Source organism: Cyprinus carpio, chromosome A1 (assembly GCF_018340385.1).
Source record: "Cyprinus carpio isolate SPL01 chromosome A1, ASM1834038v1, whole genome shotgun sequence".
In the NCBI taxonomy this organism is placed as follows: domain Eukaryota; kingdom Metazoa; phylum Chordata; class Actinopteri; order Cypriniformes; family Cyprinidae; genus Cyprinus; species Cyprinus carpio.
In genome coordinates, this window is record NC_056572.1 from 19,633,664 (window position 1) to 19,654,295 (window position 20,632).

General features: G+C 37.0%; 1 protein-coding gene across 6 annotated transcripts in view; it reads left to right on the plus strand.

The window, feature by feature from the left end:
• Positions 1-20,632, plus strand: part of LOC109067300 (Ras association (RalGDS/AF-6) and pleckstrin homology domains 1b) — a 51,638-nt gene that overhangs the window by 17,321 nt on the left and 13,685 nt on the right. For 2 of the 6 annotated variants that reach the window (XM_042756766.1, XM_042756773.1), the window contains 6 exons: positions 11,138-11,262; positions 12,062-12,164; positions 12,862-13,445; positions 15,964-16,050; positions 16,447-16,521; positions 19,656-19,733. In XM_042756766.1, the coding sequence (XP_042612700.1) occupies positions 11,143-11,262; positions 12,062-12,164; positions 12,862-13,445; positions 15,964-16,050; positions 16,447-16,521; positions 19,656-19,733 (1,047 nt within the window). In that variant the 5' untranslated portion in view covers positions 11,138-11,142. The remainder of the gene's footprint in view (positions 1-11,137; positions 11,263-12,061; positions 12,165-12,861; positions 13,446-15,963; positions 16,051-16,446; positions 16,522-19,655; positions 19,734-20,632) is intronic. The other 4 variants (XM_042756782.1, XM_042756789.1, XM_042756797.1 and 1 more) reach the window with 3 other exon arrangements.

The window sequence follows — 20,632 nt, forward strand, 5'->3', positions numbered from 1 at the left end:
AGATAAACTGGGTTGATGTGTTTTTTTAGATTACCCTTGGTCACAAACGACATTCCCTTATTCCCTTATTGTGACAATGTGTCACCCAGGCCTCAGCAACATGTTTGTTTTTTGGGGGGATGGACATGCCATTCCCAGCTGTTGGAGACGAGAAGAGTTTGAGACTTGTGTCATGTCTGTGTGTCCAGCCTAACACGCAACAGGCCCTCACAAAGTTAGCAGTTGGCCAATGCCACACAATCCAACTGTACATGAAGTGTAAAAGAGGAACGATATGACAAATAGTCAAATGCTTTCTATTGTCTGTGGAAGCACTATATGGGAGAAGGTTGCATGCAAGATGCAAGGTGTGAAATACAGGAAATGGATATCTGGAGTGCCACAGACACAGTTTTTTGACTAATCAAATTCACTTGCTTATCATTATACAGTATGCACATAAAAATATGCTTAATATAGAAAGTATATACACAGATATACAGTGTACAACAGTACACAACAGTTGTAATTGGAATATCAATAAAGGTAAATGTATAGGTCACAATAGGGAAGAATCATTAGTCACAACTTCTGGTTCATGCCAACTTTAAACAGTTCTGCTTATCTAAATGAAACAGCTCGTCAAACGAGAAAAAAAATGCAGGGTGGGACTTGATTGTTCCCGGGGATTAACTGAAAATTGATTTAAAGATTATGAGGTCTAATGTTTTAAAAAATAATGATGTGCAAAAATAAATAATTTATAATAAATGCTGAAATATTCCCCAAAAATAATTGTCAGTTTTGATTTTGTGATGACTTTCCATGACGGTTACATTCGCAATAGGATGTTGTGCTCTGGGGATCCATGTTCTTTGACGTGGAAATCTTTTAGGTGCATTTGTTCACTCAGTCCGTAGAGGTTAGACACAAGTGAAATCTTGAATTCACTGGAATGTCAAATTACAGAGTTGGTGCAAACATATTCATATGCCTATGATCAGATGCTTTCTTTACTTCTCTTTTTTATTGCTGTTTTATTTTGTTGTGTAACTGAGAAGATTTACATATTTACATACTCTACTCTGCTAAACACGGTTCCCAGCAGCATGGGTCTTGTCAGAATTTTTTAAAAAGTGTGCTTTTGAGCAGCTGTTTCAAAATTGTTTTCACCCCTGAGCTGAGAATAAAAAACTTTGCGATGAGTATATCAGTGCCTTAAGTATTGGAACACTTAAAGCATAATTTTTACAAGGAATATAACTTAACCTAAAACTGTCTCATTAAATGTCATCTTCAAACTTCAGAACAAAAAAAAAAAAATTTGTCCCTTCACGCTTCTCTGTAGTCTAGTAACTACATTGTATAAAAGTGACAGAAATCAAGCGTGTTAGTCTTAGTTCTGACAGGTCACGTGAGTCAAGCTTGCATCTGCTGACTCTCAGCTTATCCATGTCTACCTACAGGAATACAACACCTATCACAACATTCCTGTATAAAGTCTATTCAGTATTATTCAGCAGCTTTATCGCTTGCTCAGGAGCAAATTACCCTCCTACATCCCCAGCTCCTCCTTTTGTCACAGCTAGGGGTGCTCCGATTGATCGGCTACTGATCACTATCAGCCGATAATCACTTTGGGAAGATTGATTGGCTGTCTCTATAAAGGCCGATCTCAAAAAACAGATCTCAAGCTGATGACGTGCGTTCTGTCAGAGGTTTTGCATGACATGCAGCAGCACTGTCTCAGTCTCTGTCCGGCGTGGGTGAAATAATTATAATGCTGATGGTGAGGTAAAGTTCATATTTCTTCATTAAATAACTTATAAAGTAGCTAATTTGAAAACTTTCTGCGAGACAATTCCACAAACAGTGTGAGTCAATCACCACACATGCTCTCTTTCTCTCAAAATGCACAAATGGCTTCAAATCAAATCATGTCTGCACTATAAGCGAGCTGCATGCTGCACAGTTAACACAGGAATTGTCGCTTGCACAATCAAGAAAGTCGAGAATGTCTGTGATAATGTAAGAAAAGTAGTTTAAATATTTTGCCACTTGCTTGAGCAACTTAATATATAAATCTAGAAGTAAATGCAAAAGTACAAAGCATTGTATAATGTGTTTCTTATATTTATTGTGTTTAAACACATCTATGAAAGATTGTATTAACTATTGCACTGTGATCTGCCTCAAAAATCCTAATTGGAGCACCCATAGTTACAGCCAGAACTTGGCTTTCTGATACTCCTTGTTTTCCAGAATCAGACTCCTTTTATCTTGAATTATGTTGTTGCACTAGTGTGTCATTAAGAACATTAATAATATCTGCTACATTTGGTTCTGTCCCTTTTACCCTGCTGCTCTCCCTGCTCATTCATGACAGGCTGCATGGATGGGCAGGAAGTTTTTGCCCAGAACAAAACCATACTGCCAGTCCAAACTGTATGCTAAGTGTCAGTCATCTTTGATGATAGTGGTCCTGACAGAAGTGTGTTTTTGTCTATCATTAGCAGAGTTTTTAATTGAGTGAGTCTGAGATAAAAGCAGTTGCTATTCTTCTTTATCACAGTTATGTCTATGAAATACTTGGTCCTGCTTATTACACCTGGATGGAGTATAGCTTTGAACAAACTAGAAGATTTGCTGACTTTTCGGTCAGGGTTGTCAGAGTTGCAGAGTTGTTCTTTATTGAAGATGAAAGCTCCAAAAGCCCACCCTTGTGCTGCCCACAAGTAAAAGTAGGCACAGACTAGTGGGCATAATGTGCATGATGGGACGCAGTTAACAGGCAGCAATTATATTGTGGAATATGGCAGGTCATATATCCCCTCTATAATTGTTCGAGTGCTGTGCTGAAGTTCTAATATTACATGATGTAGGAGTTCAACGGTCTGATGGCCTGTGGGAAAAAGCTGTCCTGCAGCCAGCTGGTCTGAGACCTGATGCTGGGGTACTGTCTGTCTAATGGAAGCAGTGAGAACAGTGGCTGAAGTCTCTGGTGATGCTTAGAGCTGCAGTTCCTGACTGAACTCATACATAGCTGATTGTAGGGCCATCACATGGGATATCTGGCATTCCAGAGTTTTCACCTGTCTTCATAGACCCATTTCTTTATTCTTAACATTTCCTCTTTTTTATCTATTTCAGACTGTGCAGTATATTGCAGGTGTCTTTTTTCTTTTTTCTTTTGCATGCAAGTCAGCTGCATTATCTGCAGCACTGGTTCATGGTGCAGTGTATTTAGGTGTTCAAGTTCAGAGTTAGGACTTCACATTTCAAGCCACCTGGGACCGCGGTAAAAGGGATTGCTTGCTCATCTTGCCCTAAAGCTTTACACACATGCATTTCAGACACTTGTGCACACACATAGAGCAAAGAGTGGGACATACCTGACAGTCAGCACTGTCTGTGTAAGCATGTGCTTTTGGTTTTTGTTTTAGCCAGGATGTGGCAGATATATACATATGAAGAATAGCAGAGTTGAACATCTGGAGGATACAGCTCATGGAACCACTTTAATTCTACTTAAAAAATTTGCATACCAAGTCTGTTTTTTTAAGACCAATCAAAATTGTTGAAGTTTCTGAGCTCAGCACGGAGAGCATTCATTATGCAGACTCTCTGTTTTAAGACTTGCATCAAGAGCTCTGATGTAAGATGAGAAAAAGTGTTTCATGTGAGTGGGTTGCCTCATGGGAGATGACATAAAAAGATCATGTGACCAGCTCAATACTACTCACTATCTCAGAAAACCTCATTATTGGACACTTTTGCTATTTGCACCCTTATATTATTCCAAACCCAAATGACTTCTTTCTTCAGTGGAACTACAAACTAAAGACAGATTTTTTCCATAAAACAGTTCATGGTAACCACATGAAAAGCTCCAAAAATGACAAAACTTCCCACCATTAAAGTAGTCTTTGTGTGCTTGTGTCTTCTGAAGCTTCTCAAAGAGATTTGTTGTTATTCTTCTCCTAATATTGACTTACTTCAGCATTTGGTTAATTTTGTAATGATCAATGCAGGGTGTTTGCAGGCTATTTTGTATGTTTTCAATAGGTCCCATTTTCAAGCAAAATGTTCTGAAATCATTGGACATTTGCGGATGTCCTTGTTTCATCCCTAATTTAACATGTCTGGTAACAATGTTCCAGAATTTTTGCTAGGCATCCTCCAAATGCCATGCTTGTATGTCCTTTTAATGATTAAAGGGATATTCCACCAAAAAATTTAAATTCTCTCTTAATTTTGTCATCCTTAATGCCATCCCAGATGTACAGTATATGACTGTCTTTCATCAGTGAAAGATGGATTATTTTTTTCAGAAAAATAATCCATCTTTGTGACTCCATATAATGCAAATGGACAGGTCCTTTAAAATTTAAGCTTCAAAAATCATGCAAAATATCCATGACGTAATCCATACAACCCCAGTTAATGAATCAGTGTACTCTGAAGCAAAATGATAGGTGTAGGTAAAAAAATACTAATATTTTAAACTTTTTGAACTAACCGGCCAACTGTCAAATAGAGGTTAATGAGTTCATGATTGAGATGACATGAGCATGATGTAAGCGTGTTGTGAAACTTGCATTAGGAGTGAGACAACCATCACTTCTAATGGAAGTTCACAACATGCTTTTTCTAAAAAAAAAAAAATTATGTATATGTTTCAGAGTCTGCATCCTTCTCAGTTTAGTGATTACAGTATTGACACAAGCTTATATGATTATATGTCGATGAAGTTCATATTTAGAATCTTCCTTGTTGCTTGAACATTTTGGCTTACTGCGTCAGACAGAGTGAAGGTCAAACTATGGAAAAATGACACACCTCTTCCCTGGCGAACTTTGGACTTGTGTGGCTCCTGTATGAAAGGAGCTCTTTCACTGGGCCACCGGCTGTGTGTGTGTGTGCGGGTGTTTACTTTGTGTGCCATTTGGATAGCCAAAGGATATGACGTGAAGTGCTGAGTGAGAATCAGTCCACACCCTAATGAAATATCTTAAGACACCATGTCAGGTGATTCTCACAATTTTTTTTCCTCTCTCTCTCCTACTGCATTTCACTCTGTATGTGCCTTATCTGTCTATTTCTCATGATTCAAAAACAATCTGTTGTTCTGAAGAGAAAAGGAAATTAGATAATGCTCTCTTTTTCATAGGGCCTGAAATAGTTTTATTTGAGAGAGTTTGTGTGACTAAAACTCCTTTATACTGTCACTGTGTATGCTTGATGAATCTACCCAAACTTTACCTTGCCACAGCAACATGCAGCACAATGACTGACAGCTGTCAGATGTACTTCAGAGGGGTTGACTCATTCCTGGATGATGAAAAATGTTCACACCTTCCTCCTGTATGACTCAGTGTTCACTTTCATTTCAATACAAAGTATCACTGTATAGATAATCTTAGCATCTTATTTATATTTCAGGTAAACAAGGAATATTTAGTATTGATAAATATGATAAACCTAATGAATATTATTTTTTTCACTCATGTCTGAGCTCCCGTTTACCATATTCACTGTGCATTGATCAATTTTTAAATGTGAATAAATGTCTAAATTGAACTTGTAAATTAAATTATTTTAGTCAGATATAAAGATGAAAATGACAGGCATCAATAAATTCATATACTGTACATTTTCAACAGCCATTAACTGTACATTTTCAACAGCCATTAAACATACTGGGTACTTCAAATATATCAAAGAGATGCAAGGAGTCATGCCTTCACAGAGTGTGTTTAGGGCTTATTTTAGAGTCATTCTCTGATTCAGGAGCCCCATTAGCTCAGGATGTGATGATAGATTACACCCAGCAGTGTGTGTAACCTGTGTGTTTGTGTGAGTGAGGTAAAGGAAAACAGTGGACAGGCAAAAAAGTGGTGAATCAGCTTGTGTGAGTATGCTGTCATATGCCATCATCCCTCAGAGACTGTCTGCCATCATGCACACACATACAATCATCTAATGTTTTAAATTGAGGATATTTTCGGAGCTTCACAATTGCTCAGCACATGTGACATGATGCTATTTCTGTCTTGGGGGTGTGCTGCATTCAGCTGTGCTTTACATTGAGTGATGATGGATTTGAAAGTGTCTTCAGCTCCCGATGCTTAATTTGTCACTCTGCCGAAGTTAATAATTATTAATTCTACTTTCTAGTTTCTAATTACTTACCGGGCCTCAACAATGAGATTTTTTTTTTAATTATTATTATTATTTTGACAGCCTAGCATTTTATTTTATTTTATTATTTTGTTTTGTTTTGTTTTGTTTTGTTTTTAAACAAAGATATGGATGCAAGATGTATGGTATCCTATACATTATCATCCAATTATGTTTTTTTGTGTGTGTGCAGTAAATTATGTATGATAACGAGAGCTAGTAGGGATGAGTAGTTTCAACACTTTTCATACATTGTTTTTCATGCCTCAAATTCATGTGCCTTTTCTCCTCACTTCATCACAGAGCCGATTCTTCACCTTGTGTAACACACAATATGAGTGGAGTCTGAAGAATATATGTGTGGAAAGCAGAGCTAAAAACACCTGCTGCTCTACCCACCCAAATTTTAACCTCTTTTAGTGAAACATTAATTCATTTCTGCTCATGCAGATTACAATCAGACATTTGTATGGCAGTACAGTAGCATATTCTTTAAATGTCTCAATATGACATGGTCAAAGGTAGTTTGTTGGTCACAGAATGACGGGTGTGTTCGTAAAGCATTTACAGGAGTGTTGTGTTAAAATGGCTGTTACTACTGGTTATGAAAATGAAGTGTGTCAGTCAAAAGCTGGAAAAGCATTGGTTTTCAGAGTTTCAGTGCAGTCTTCTTTCTGTTGTTATTTATCTGATCATCTAATTCAAAGTCAAAACATATGACGGTGGATCATAAATGTATGTTGTTATATCTGACAACATGTAACCCAATGAAATAAAAATAGCTTTCTTACAGTTTTTAAAAAGTTGTTTAGTTGTGTGTGTGTGTGTGTGTGTGTGTGTGTGTGTGTGTGTGTGTGTGTGTGTGTGTGTGTGTGTGTGTGTTTAATTTGGAATAAATAAATATTAGTCCGCTTTGCTGTTGATATATCAATGTGTGTTCAAAACCACTGGAAAGACCACGTTTTATGCTTAAGTGTTAATAAAGTTAATTCAGAAGTTGGCATCTGCTGGTAAGTGATTTATTAGATTTGACTAGCACTCAGATCCATGTGTTGTGTGTGTTTTGCCATATGTCCTGTGTTTGGGTAGGAATGAATAATAGCATTATGCTACTTGTGTGTCTGTGTTTATTTGTGGCCGAGCTCACAAGCACACTCGTGTGTGTTTGAGCAAGAGGTCAGGGAGTTAAGAGTGGCAGCTGTAGTGTTTCTAGTTGTTCTGCTTTGACACTGTGTGTGTGTGTGTTTGAAAGAGTGAGACTGTGCACATGGAAAAGGGTGTTAGCCTGTTCACCCCTCTTCCTTCTTCCTTTTCCTGTCCCCCTCCTTGGCCAGCCATGATGTCATATTCAGCCTCATAGGAGGAGTGTGTGTGCGTGCGTGCGTGCGTGTGTGTGTGTTAATGTCAGAGAACAGCTGCTGGAGGGTGGTGGGAGAGCCTTGACAGAACAGCTCGTGGTAGAAATGAAGAATTCTGTGCATCCTGGTCTTTCCCTCTGTACCTTCTTCTCTTTTTCTCAATCTATCATTTTCAATAATTCTTACCATTTTTGTCCACAGTATGACTTTCTGAAATCAATCTACTTTGTTTTGAATGCTTAAAATATATTTTTCATAATTATGAATTCTAAACATTTGTTATTTTGTTTGATGGTTTATGTATGTGTGTGTGTATTAAATACACTACCATTAATTTAGTTTCATCAAGGCTGCATTTATCAGTTTATTATTATTACTAATAAATAATATTCTTAAAATATTTTTACAATATTCTTTTTTTCTATGCAAATGTATAATAAAATGTCATTTATACCTGTGATGCATGCTAAATTTTCAGTAGCCTTTAAGTTTAAAAGAATTTTGTTTATTTGAAATAGACATTGTCACTTTTTGAGTAATTTAATGCATCCCTGTGGAATTCAGACCCTAACCCATTTATTTTCAAGTAAAACGGAATCCCTTTCTGTGTTCTTGAGGCTTGATTACTGCTTTGTTTTGTTTTGTTTTGTTTGTTTTTTGTTTGTGCTGACAACAGGCCATAACCTTGATGATAAGGAGAGCAGTAACCATTTTCTTTGAAATGTTCCACACTGCCACATTCACAACATTCCACCAGATACATGTTAATTCATATTAAGGTTTAAATGGCACAGTTCAGTTAATTAGCACATACAGATATACTTTATTTTATAGAAATCTCTTTAAAAATAACAAAATATAAAAGGCATTGAATTTCATAGAAGGAAGAACATTTTTAGATTGTGTGTAGTGGGAACTTAGTCTAAATCAGCAGCTTTTAAGCAACAGGGTGCCAAGATAACACACCTCGCTTAATTTCCCTCTGCTCTCGTTCTTTATCCTCACTTTTTTTTCATTTTCTGCTGTTCCATAATTTAGCAAAATCAACTTTTGCCCCACACTCTCTTTCCCTCTGTTTTTTTATTTATCCTCTTTGTGCTTGACTGATTATACAGAACCATGGCCCGGCCTTTTGCAGTAGAGTGACTGAAGGCATCATTAGTTTCCTGCATATCTGATATATTTGCAAGACTCGATCTACTGAATTAAGCACCTTGTTGAACTGAACCACCTCTGATTGTTTCTTGTCACTGGACTTGCATGTAAACCCTGGAAGATGCAGCTCACCCAGGAGGGTCTGAAACCATCTCATAATGGTTCAAGCATTCGGTTTAGATTCTGATTCTGAAGAGACTCTTACAGTGATACTGTTTATGTTTTTGGTTTGTGTGTTAGGTAGTACAGCTACTTTGCCATGATGGGGTTGGAGCAATATTTATGAAGCTGAGCTAATCTCAAGAACATCTGGAGAACCATTCTCGTGGTCTAAGCACTGTAACTACCGATAATAGTTTGTTTTAATGAGCTGTTAGAAATGCATTACAGTTCATTTAAAGTACAGTTTGTTTGTTTGTTTGTTTTTTGTTTTTAGAAAGTAATGTTTTTTTTTCAAGGATGCATTAAATTGATCAAAAGTGACAGTAAATAAATTTATAATGTTTCAAAATATATTCCAAATATTCTTTTGAACATTATTCATCAAAGAATCTAAGAAAGATGAAGTAGCACAACTGTTTTGACATTGATAATGATAAGAAATGTATCTTTTGAGCAGCAAATCAGCATATTAGAATGATTTCTGAAGGATCATGTGACACACTTAAAGTGGAGTGATGTTGCTAAAAATTAAGCTTTGCATCACTGGAATAGATCACATTTTAAAATTTACTCACAAACAAATTTTTTTTTTCATTGTAATACTATTTCACAATATTACTGTATTTTTGATCAAATAAATGAGCCTTGGTGAGCAGAAGAGACTTTCAAAAAGTCATACCGATCCCAAACGTTTGAAGGGTACTGTATATTTTGACTTTGGTTGCTTTAGTTTAGTACACGTCTTCCTGGAATATGTGATTCTGCTTTCTAATCAAAATATTTTCTATGTAAATGTTAGAAAACATTCTGTCTGCTTCATACATAAGTACAAACAAACCCTTGTTGGATCAAAGAGTGAAGCGGCTCATTGGGGTTAAAGTGAGCTCAGAATCTCTGAGGGATCATCTCTGCTCTCTTGGGCCCCATAAGGCATGTAATGTAGCAGAAAAAGATGGAAAATGAAAACGAGAGATGGGAATATGATCAGTTTAGGTTTCTACAGTCTGACATATTGTGTAATAATAAATGTACAATGCCTATAATAATATATATTACATGTAATAGTGGAGTGTGGTCAAGGGGCCCCAGCTGGTTTCTCCTACTGTGAAAGTGAATCATTATTGATGAGGCTGTCATTAATATGTCTCTATGCATAGTTTGCGATTCATCTGGTAGTTGTTCACCAAAGTTCATCATTTAACATTCACCCAACCCTGACTCAGCATGAAAAGCCTAATGCATGCTCACACACACACACACACACACACACACACACACACACACACACACACATGCTGACTCGTGTGTTTTGTTTGAGTTGTAAACTGTGACTGAGCGTCAGTTACATTGATGTCCACTAGAGGGCAACCGTCGCCTTACACCCTCAAACCTCTTTTCTAATGAGGTCATTACTGACACACCCAGCAATCTTTTGATTACATTGATTCCAATTTTACCTCTAAACAATGATTTAATTACATTGCATTGAAACATTAATGTTGATCTACAAGTCGAATTAGCATGTTTTGTTTATGTGTGCTTGATACAGTGTAGTTTCAGTAACAAGAGTATGCCTAATACTTATAAGTAACCTAGAAGAACTTTGAGTGCTTTGGTTAATTTTAATATATTAGGCAGTAATGAACAATATTTTAATTAAAAAAAAAACACAGTGGAAGATATAGCAGAGGTTGCCATGGCAATGATGCGGGTGAAAACTGATAGTGGGAGATCTAGAGAGGGTTGCTATGGCAACAATGCCAGTCTTTGAGATGGAGCTGAGGTTACCATAACAACCACATCACACCCTCTCAGAAGGCAACCTTGAATAATGACTTACTTTACACAGAGACGAACACTGTGACAGAGCATACATGAAGATAATGAAAAAAGGGTTTTGTTTTTCTCAAATATGCCAGACTGACAGATGTTATCATGTGGGATTGCAGTGCAAATGCAGATTGGAAGTCATATCACAACTCTCATTCAACAGAAAGATTTAAGGGTTTTGATGGTGATGTGAGATAATGAACGAGAAATTAATATCATATACTGGGTTACATAAATGGAAAGTAAATCAATCATCATGACAGCCTGTGATCTACGTCATCCTTCAAATGAATCAACACCTAATTGTGTTGACAAGACGCATCAAACCCAACAAGTGGTTCTTGAAATGTTGGTTCTTTGTCAGCAGGCTGTAATATCTGTGATGTTTAGACATCAGGCAGTCTGTTGATGTGGACATGGCACGCTAGCGGACTGTATCATGTACTGAGGTGGTGTGTGTGTGTGTGTTACAGCAGATATGGAGCAGGTATCAGACGATGATTTGGACCATGCTGCTGAAGAAGACAGTGATAAGGAGGACCAGGATCTGGACCAGATGTTTGGCGCCTGGTTGGGAGAACTGGACAAACTCACACAGGTGACACTCTCACACTCAGTCGCTCAGTGTGATATTGTGACGTATTATATTTTTAAAATGATGTTTCTTCATTTTGGGGGCTTTTCTCAGGAAATTTTGATATGTGAAATTCATTAGATTTTTGTAATTAATTCTGTTTATAATATGTTGGCCAACATATTATATATTAAAATATTATATATATATGAACGAAAAAAAAAAAAAATATATATATATATATATATATATATATATATATATATATATATTTTTTTTTTTTTTTTTTTTTTTTTACGTGTAGGTTAGCATTGTGCATTTAACTGTACATGCTCGTTTCCTCTATTTTTACATTTAAATTATCTTTGCCGTTATTTAATACAGTGGTTCTCAATCAGAGGACCGGGGACCTCAGCAGACTTCAAAAAAGGGATCTAAAGATGACTTAAAATTATTTAAAATAAGATAAAACAATTAACATGTAAAAACACTAATAATTGAGTATTGTACATTATAATATTGTGATACCTGTATTCGTTTGTAGCATTTAAAATCTTGATTATACTTTTTAATGTTTTATTAAATTTTTTTAGTCAAAATAGTATAACATTTTAATAACAGCTGTTTAACGGCTATAACATGGCCATACCATGAAAATTATTTTCTTAGAGAATTTAGTATTCTGTTACAGTTTTTAATTCACAGACTTAATTTAGATACTTCACTTTTTATGTATTGATGTATTGTATTGATGATTATATTCATGATCGGTCTGTCTTGTCTCACCTGATCTCACGTTCCCATCTCTCTCTCTCTAATGTAGAGTTTGGATGATGGGCGTCCTGAGAAAATGCAGAAAGCTCCACTCAGACAGGAAACAAACCTTGCCAACTTCTCCTACCGTTTCTCTATGTACAACATCAACGGTTAGATTACACCCAGAAACACACCACCTCTGATTACTCAGCATACATTAGCACTCAAATTCCTACTCAAAATGCCTTCACATGCATCTGATATGGTGGTGTTGCGACATGCTGCAGTTTTCGTAGATTATCATTAGACCACCAGCATAACTGCAGAATGGTTGCAGTTATAGTTTACCATGCGCACACACTACAGTTCAAATGTCTAGGGTTGTTTTATGTTTTTGAAATAAGTCTCTTTTGCTCACCAAGGCTGCATTTATTTGACCAAAAATACAATAAAAACAGTAAAAATGTGAAATATTATTACAATTTAAAATAACTGTAGTATATTTTAAATGTAATTTATTCCTGTGATGCAAAGCTGAATTTTCATCAGCCAATTCTCCAGTCTTCAGTGTCACATGATCCTTCAGAAATCATTCTAATATGCTGCTTTTCTGCTTATTATTATCAGTGTTGAAAACAGTTCATATTTTTGTGGAAACTTTTTCAGTAATCTTTACTGAATAGAAAGTTTAAGAGAACAGCATTTATTTAAAATACAAATCTCTTGTAACATTATGAATGTATTTACAGTCACTTTTAATCAATTTAATGCATCTTTGCTGAATTAAAGTATTAACGAATATAAACTTTTAAATGGTAGCATGCTTGGATTAAATGAACTAAAATTGTCTTCTGTCTATCTATGTAGAAGCCATTAACCAAGGTGAGACAGTAGACCTGGACGCCCTCATGGCTGACCTGTGTTCAATAGAACAAGAGCTCAGCACTATCGGCAAACCCATGAGCAAGACCTCAGATGGCAAATCTAGACAAAGACCCACAGGCCGCTCGGCCAGCACCAAACACACCGGAGGGGGCAGCAGCGGAGGAAGCACCAGCAGCAGCACCAGAGCTTCTCCTGCTTCCACCGTACGCGGTGGCAGCAGCCAGTCACGGCCCCTGGCCTCCAACATCTCCCTGGATGACATCACCGCTCAGCTAGAAAGGGCATCCCTGAGCATGGACGAGGCAGCGAGGCAGACTTCTGAATCTTCCTCGTCATCCTCCTCCTCATATTCATCTGCAACTCTGTCTCACCCGCCTTCTCACACACATCATCGCCGCACAGGATCAGCTGGTACGGTCAGTGACCAGGAAGTGCGCTCGATCGGTCATTCGTCCAGGTCAAGCATCAATTCTGCCTCGGCATCCAGCATGGACTCACTGGACATTCGAGGGCAGGAGAATGAGGTGCAGTCACAGAATCAGAACCAAAGCCAGAGTAGCACAGAGGTAACACATACACACACATGATATTAAATCTTTTTTCACTCTTTTGAATTATTGCATAGCTGGTGCTTAGATTTCTGAGGTTTATAAGGCATGAGAGACCATGCTACTCTGAGAGTTTCAGCAGAGTGAGACATAGCAGAGAGAAAACTGAAAGCAGATGTGAGGGGCTCAAATCTAAAGCACAACACCAGAAAAGAAATATCCACTAAAGAAAAAGGCTAAAGAGGAATTTTCAGTCAACACAGGGATAATGGTCTCAATCACAATAGCTGCTTTCTTTGGCACATTGATTAAACCCGAATCTCACAACATCAGGTTATGTATTCCAAGTATAAAGTCAACATGAATTGTCATTCAGCTGTCATTTATTTTGATAAGTTTGTCTATGCAACTTTAGACAGGGACTTTAAGACATTTATTCAAAATAGAATCATGACTAAGATTAATTATTGACATTTTAGAAAGTTTATCCTGTTATTCACTAAACAATTAAGAACAAAGACTTGGACAGTCAACATTCCCTCTGACCCAGACATACACACACACACACACACAAACGTAGAGTTCTATTCATAGGGGTTTGTTCTTTTGTTAAGGGCAAAGTCTGTATTGTGGTTTTGGGAAATGTGATGATCGAGGTTTTGCTGAATACACCATTGAATCATTAAAGCTTAGTCATCTCTTGGCTGGCCACATACTTTTCACACAAACACTTATTTACAACCAATTTCTCACAAGCACACACATTGAGCTTTTATAGTTCTTCAGTACTGTTGTCAGAACCTGGAAAACAGTGCAATAAAGCAGAGATGTTATTTCGCCACTCTTCTAACCACAGCATTGCTCATCCGCTCCAGGATGTACAGACCCGAGCACTTCACTCAGCTAAAAATGCATGCTGTGGTTTCAGATGTAAACAAGCGCTGTTTCACAGATGGAACAACGTGATAGGATTTCATGTCTGAGTGTGAGAGAATGTGTGCACAGATCTTGCTGTCATAACCTTGCATGACATTATTACGTGACATGTAGAGACTCTGTGCTGTACATGGTCAAATGTAAACAGTAGTGTGACAATAACACCTGTTATGCTATATGGCTATGCTACTCTGACTTATCTAAATGCATGATGTGTTGGTTCTGGTAACGTCTTTGTTTTTGTACTGTATGCTTACACTAAAAACAAAGTTCTATAGGAGCAACAGATGACATGGCTTTTATAATGTCATCTATATTAATATGAAACAAGGGTTTTCAGCCACTGCTCTGTGGACCCAGGGCTTCATGAATGTACTGCAGGGACGATACACAGTATAAAACAGATAGGGATTGTCAATGCATTATATGATGTTTTAATGAAAGCTATTTGAAAATGATAATGACCTTTATTTATTTTGGAGCAGGGATCCATTGGTCTATAAAGCTTGAAAGCATGCCATGTTCAATAAAAGTTAAATTCTATGGACAATATCAGAAAATAATTTGTAAAAACAAACAAAAAGCATGTTTACAGTAAAGATCTGAAAATGGATTTCTGTCTTGCAAGGCAGTGCAGCAAGAGTAAATGTAAAATATAAAATATAGACACTTTTTAAAATGGTAGCCAAAGACATCAAACTCCACATAAAGCCAGTAACTTTTTGTGCAGGGATACCATAGAAGGGACATGACGTAAATATCTTCAAATTATTGTTTACATGACGCAAACTCACACCCACAGGACCTGCACTGTTAATGTCTAACTAGTATTTCATCCACCTAGAACTATAGGTCCACTACTAAAATGACCAACTTAACAGCTAGTACAACTTTTGTTTATCTTCAGAACACGGATGAAGATATTTTTAACATTCTTAATCATTTTGGTCATAATTTAGTGAAGTTTGTTCTCATGCATCAAGCAAGTAGCTACAGTTAAGCTTCTGTTTACCATATTTGATGTGCTCTCTGTATGTGCGCAGATCAATGTTTGTATGTCAATATAAGGCTAAATTAAATCCGTTCATCATATAAAGCAATCGTGGCTCTTCAGAAGACCTGGATTAAACCACTCTATTTGTATGGATTACTATACAAAGTACTTATATTTGTCTTCTTTTTGAAGATTCAAAATTTTGGTTGCATGGCCATTCAGTGGATGAACCAAAATGATTAGAGAATATTAATAATATCATTTGTGTTTTGAAGATTAATTTAAGTCGTATGGGTTTGGAAAGACAAAATTTCAGATGAAAAAAGGAACATGCCACATAGAGTTCCACTGTACATGTAATCGTGTAAATTGAGGGAAAAGTCAAAATTACTTTCTGTACTTTATTGATAGTATCTATGACATACTGTCCATTAGATGGAAATTATGTTCTATTAAACCAGAACGTTTTTATAACAAGAGAGGCGGCATATATTCACCCTTGCTTGTGCATGCCTTGTTTTGCATCATCTGCTGCATGATTAATGTGTTTATGTTTGCACCTTTTCTGTGATGTGATGTCACTGCCTCCCCCACCCCTTTTCCCAGCATGTCTCACTGCGAAAGGCCAATGGTAAAGCTACCAGACGGCATCTTGACTTCACTTCACCAGAGGGGGAGGTGGATCAAAGTACTGTAAGTGTGTTTGTGCGCAACAGGGGATATGTGTACACAGTATGTTCATTCTGCAAATACTGGCTATTAGCATAGCTGTACTAAGTCCAGGTTTTATAACGTCATCATTTTGGTTGCGAAAGGAAAATTGTAGAATATCAGGAGAGGTTTATTCTCAGCTCATTTTTTTTCTTTTTTTTTTTTTTTTTTCAAAAAGCCCCATACAAACAACATATTTGTTTTCCATCCACACTTTTATATGCCACCTCTTTCTGATTTTGAATAATCAATGCTCAGGCAATGCTTCCACACTTTCTGTGCTTTACCACAATCAAGTATGTATTTTGTAGCATTTTTGAAATCACTGTAATCATTGCACTGATTAATCTCTGTTTGTCTTTTCCCTGCACCCTAAAGCACTCGTATCTGGACAGGGAGACCTCTCTGATTCTGAAAAACATTGCAGGAAAACCCTCTCACCTGCTGACCAAGGTGACGCCTCCTTTCGCTTGCTTCTTTTCTTTTCTCTGCATGTTTTTTGATTTATTTTGTTTCTTCACGGAAAGCCTTTTAACCTCAGTCTTCTTGCCAGACTTGACACTTTGCTCCACCCACACTGCCTTACTTTATAAAGTGCTATATCTCCTATTTTCTCTTTGCTGCCATCTTCACATGTGTGCAGCCATTTAAAGAAAAAAATCAGATCATCCAGTCTAAAGCGTCTATAGTGTTTTGTCCTCCTTAATGCTTTCAACCTACAGCACCTCTCTCTGAAGAGAAAGCATGGGTTATGTATTATGTCTTTTATTTTGTAACTTACAGGAATTCTTAAAAAAAAAAAAAAAAAAACGGTTCAATCAGGTTTTCTTATTCATAATGGTCAGTTATTAGCATTCACAGATTGTAGGTTAGAAAGGGTTTTTTTCAATATGTAGAATATCCTTTTTAGTAGATAAAACAGGTTTGTAAAGAGGTTCTGGGTTTTGTGAGCTGCATTTTGTGTTGGATGCTTTGGGGAGTTCTCAAAGTTATCGCTGGTTTCCTAAAGAAATGGCTGTTCATCACTTATCATTTCAGTTTAGGACCATTTCAGTTCAAGAACTATATAAAACTGAAACCAATTTACTTATTATTATGGATTTTTTTGTGTAAAATTGGAGTTTGTTTTGCAAAGTAATGAAGTAACACTAGTGACTCTCTTTGGCCTGAAATTATTAAATATGTTATAGAAAATCATACAGGTTTGGAACGACATGAGAGGAAGTAAACAATGACAGAATTTTCATTTTTGTGTGAACTATCCCTTCAATAATGCTGTTAGCCATGCAGCATAGACAGCCATGCATTTTGGCTAACTTGAACCGAAAGTCTCTATATTGAATGACTTCTTGCTTTTTTATTTATTCCTGAGAACAGCTATTATTATGCATGTGACTGTAATTCCCATGTTGCCATACAAGCAAAGCAGGTGCAGAGCATTGTGGGTAAGAGTGCTTTTGTCATGTGGAGCTAAATAATAAGCATCAAAATCTGACGCCACTTTGATTTTTCAAGGTTGTGTGAGCTTTTGTTAAACCTTGAAGCTGCTACGGCTAAATTAAAATGGTTTATTATTTTCTCAAGTCTGTTGTGTTACAACATTATCTCTGGTTGTTGTTGTTATAGTATAGTAAGTTTTTGAATGAAAGCTTTACATGTATATGAAGTTTTTACAGAAACAGCTGTTTTGAATTAAATTCAGAAGTTTTTGCTGCATCCCCCATTTGTTTTAATGAGAGCATCCACTTGAACAGGCACTTGAAGTTCATGCAAAATGTGACCTATGTTATCCCAACAGAATTTTTCGAGAATTTCTAGTGATCTATATAAAATTTAATATTTCTTAATTTTACACCATAATGTTTCTTTGTTTAAATTTTTCAGAATCCTAAAGATTACCCTTTATCACTGTTAAAATTTGATTTTTCAGTCCTATGTTTTCAAAGTCTCATTAAATAATGATAATCTTTTTTAGCTGTTTAGGAATAATATGTGTGTGTGTGTGTGTGTGTTTTCTTTAAATGAAGCAGAGTCAGCTTAATATATTTGTCATGACATTGGACAAAGTCATTATACATTTACACAAACTGAGACGGAGATGTTCTTGAAATCCCACTCTGATTTCCTCATGATTTCATCAGAACTGTGTATGTGTTCCTGTTCACTCTGGATGGACTCACTCCAGACTGCTGAGACACAGACTCTGCTCAAACAGACCGAGAGAGAACCAGAGAGAGGAAAAAAGACTTAAAGGGGAATTGAATGCTCTTTATCAAAGGCTCTGCCTCGGCTGTTTGCAGAGCTCTCCATTCTCTCTCTGTCTCTGCATCATAAATATGCATCTGCCATAGTAATTCAAGAGAGAGAAACTGTCCTTTCATATCACGTATACCACACTTTTTTCCTTACTTCCTTTTCATTATATGCTTTTAATTCCATATACTTTGCAGATTGAGATCTTTATCTGTCTTCCTCTGACTTTGTATTTCTTAATCAGCCCATAATCTGCCCACCCTGTTATAAAAAAAAAATGACATAGTAATATTCAAAGTTGATATAAGGGGTTAACACAGTGTCACTTAAAACCCTCGTCCTTATAAAACCCGATTTTTAAAATGTGAAAAACAATAAATACAAGGCCTAGATATTATTCATCCCCACGGTACCCCCAAAAAGGGAGGGTGTTTTTCCACAACCACAGAAAAAGGATCAGAGAACAATATCATCTACATTTGGCCTCAACTTTATTGGCTAGTGGAAAGAAGGTCAAAGCAACAAACCTCACTGATTGGCTGCAGAGAAGTAGATGTACTTTCCGATTGGAGAAGAGGTACGAGAGGGTCTTTTATAGCTGATGGTGGCTTGGTCTACTGGTGAGGGGGATTATACCCTGTGATTGGGCACGCTACCAGAGACATGCAGCTGTTTCACAGAGAGGGAGCGAGACAGTGAAGAGAAGGGGAGGTCTCAATCCCTCCCAATGTTGAGGAGTAGAGTTGTGTGTAAGGTGCTCTGTGTGTAAAGATATGTGAGGGGAAGCGTTTTCATCTGTGTGTCGCGGCCAATGCACATTTCGCCTTTATGTTCCTTCAGATTGAGCGGCAGTAGATGTATTTTTTGGATTATTTGAATGATTTTCAATCAGAGGCCATTCCTGCAGCAGCTTTGAAACTTCAGCTGGAAGTACCTGTCAGGCCTTGAAATAGCTGACATTTGTGACAAGAGCGTCCATTTAAGGATTTAAGAAATATTTCAGCTGGTACAAATCTGTGTGTCTTTAAATTTGAATTGAATGAATGGACAGCCATTTCTCTAAGGAACCGTTAACATGAGAGGTGGTTCAGGAGTGATCGTGTAACTTCCTTTTGTGTCTCTGGTTGCTGGTTGATCAGATTTGCAAGCGTTTAGGGTTTGTTTTAAAAGGTCTGGATGGATGTGATGACTGCATGTTGGAGAGGGCAGGTAAGTGTAAAACAGAAATTCACCTGTCTGATTTCATACCTCAGTAAAGGATGAAACTAGCAGACTGTTGGCGTAATACTATGCGAGTGTGTTTCTTTGTTAACATGTCATTTTGTCATTCGCAGGAGGAGCAGGCTGCCAAAACGAAAGCTGAGAAAATCCGTGTGGCTCTAGAGAAAATTAAAGAAGCCCAGGTTAAAAAGGTGAGTCAAAGCCCCTGTGAATCTCAGTGGTCAGTGAGCCTCGTATTTCACTGCATGATGCAGCCCTTCTGACGCTCTAGCGGGAGAATTCATATGATGAATGCACAGTAGAAAATAGGTCACTCGTGTGTCTGTGAGTCTCTGTCTGCTTAGAACGCAAAATGCACAAACAAGATGTTGGTGAAGGTTTCGCTTCAAATTACTTGATGAAAAATTTTCATTGTGGTTTTTTATTGTCATTCAAACTGGTCTGAGGTTTGTGTTTATTCTTGAGAGACCATCTATCCTATTACACTATTCATCTGAAAGACACTGTCAAAATAGATGCCACCAGGCACATACTAATACCAAGTGAATGAATTAGACACAGTACAGTGATTGGGCCTTTGTAACCGAGACAGATGACTGTTTCCATTCATTATGTGTATAGAGAAAACTGACAGTATTGAGCAGCAATGGTGCAGTGAGACCGATACGGAATGATACTGCGTCAAATACACTTTCAATAATACAAGAATAAAAACAGAAGAATATAATAAAATACAATGTTCCAAAGGTCTGAGACCCCATTGAAAATCAAAAGCTGGAAATGATGAGAGATTTGACAAAAATTGACAAAAAATGTAATAAATAAATAAATAAGAAACATTTTCACAAGTGGTCTCAGATCTTTAGACCCCAGTGTAAAAGCTTGTGGAGGGAAAAACTGATTTTGCAGACCTGAGCAAAGTTTTTTAAAAAATGTCACGTTCAATTTAGTCAAAATGCAAGTCATGTAAAGCCGCAATGATTCGGTTTAGTCGATAAAAGGGAAATGACTGATTGTTCTGTCAAAATAAGCCTTTCCTGCATTTATCAGAGTCATTTTGTGACATTTCTGAGTTTGTACTCAATTGTTT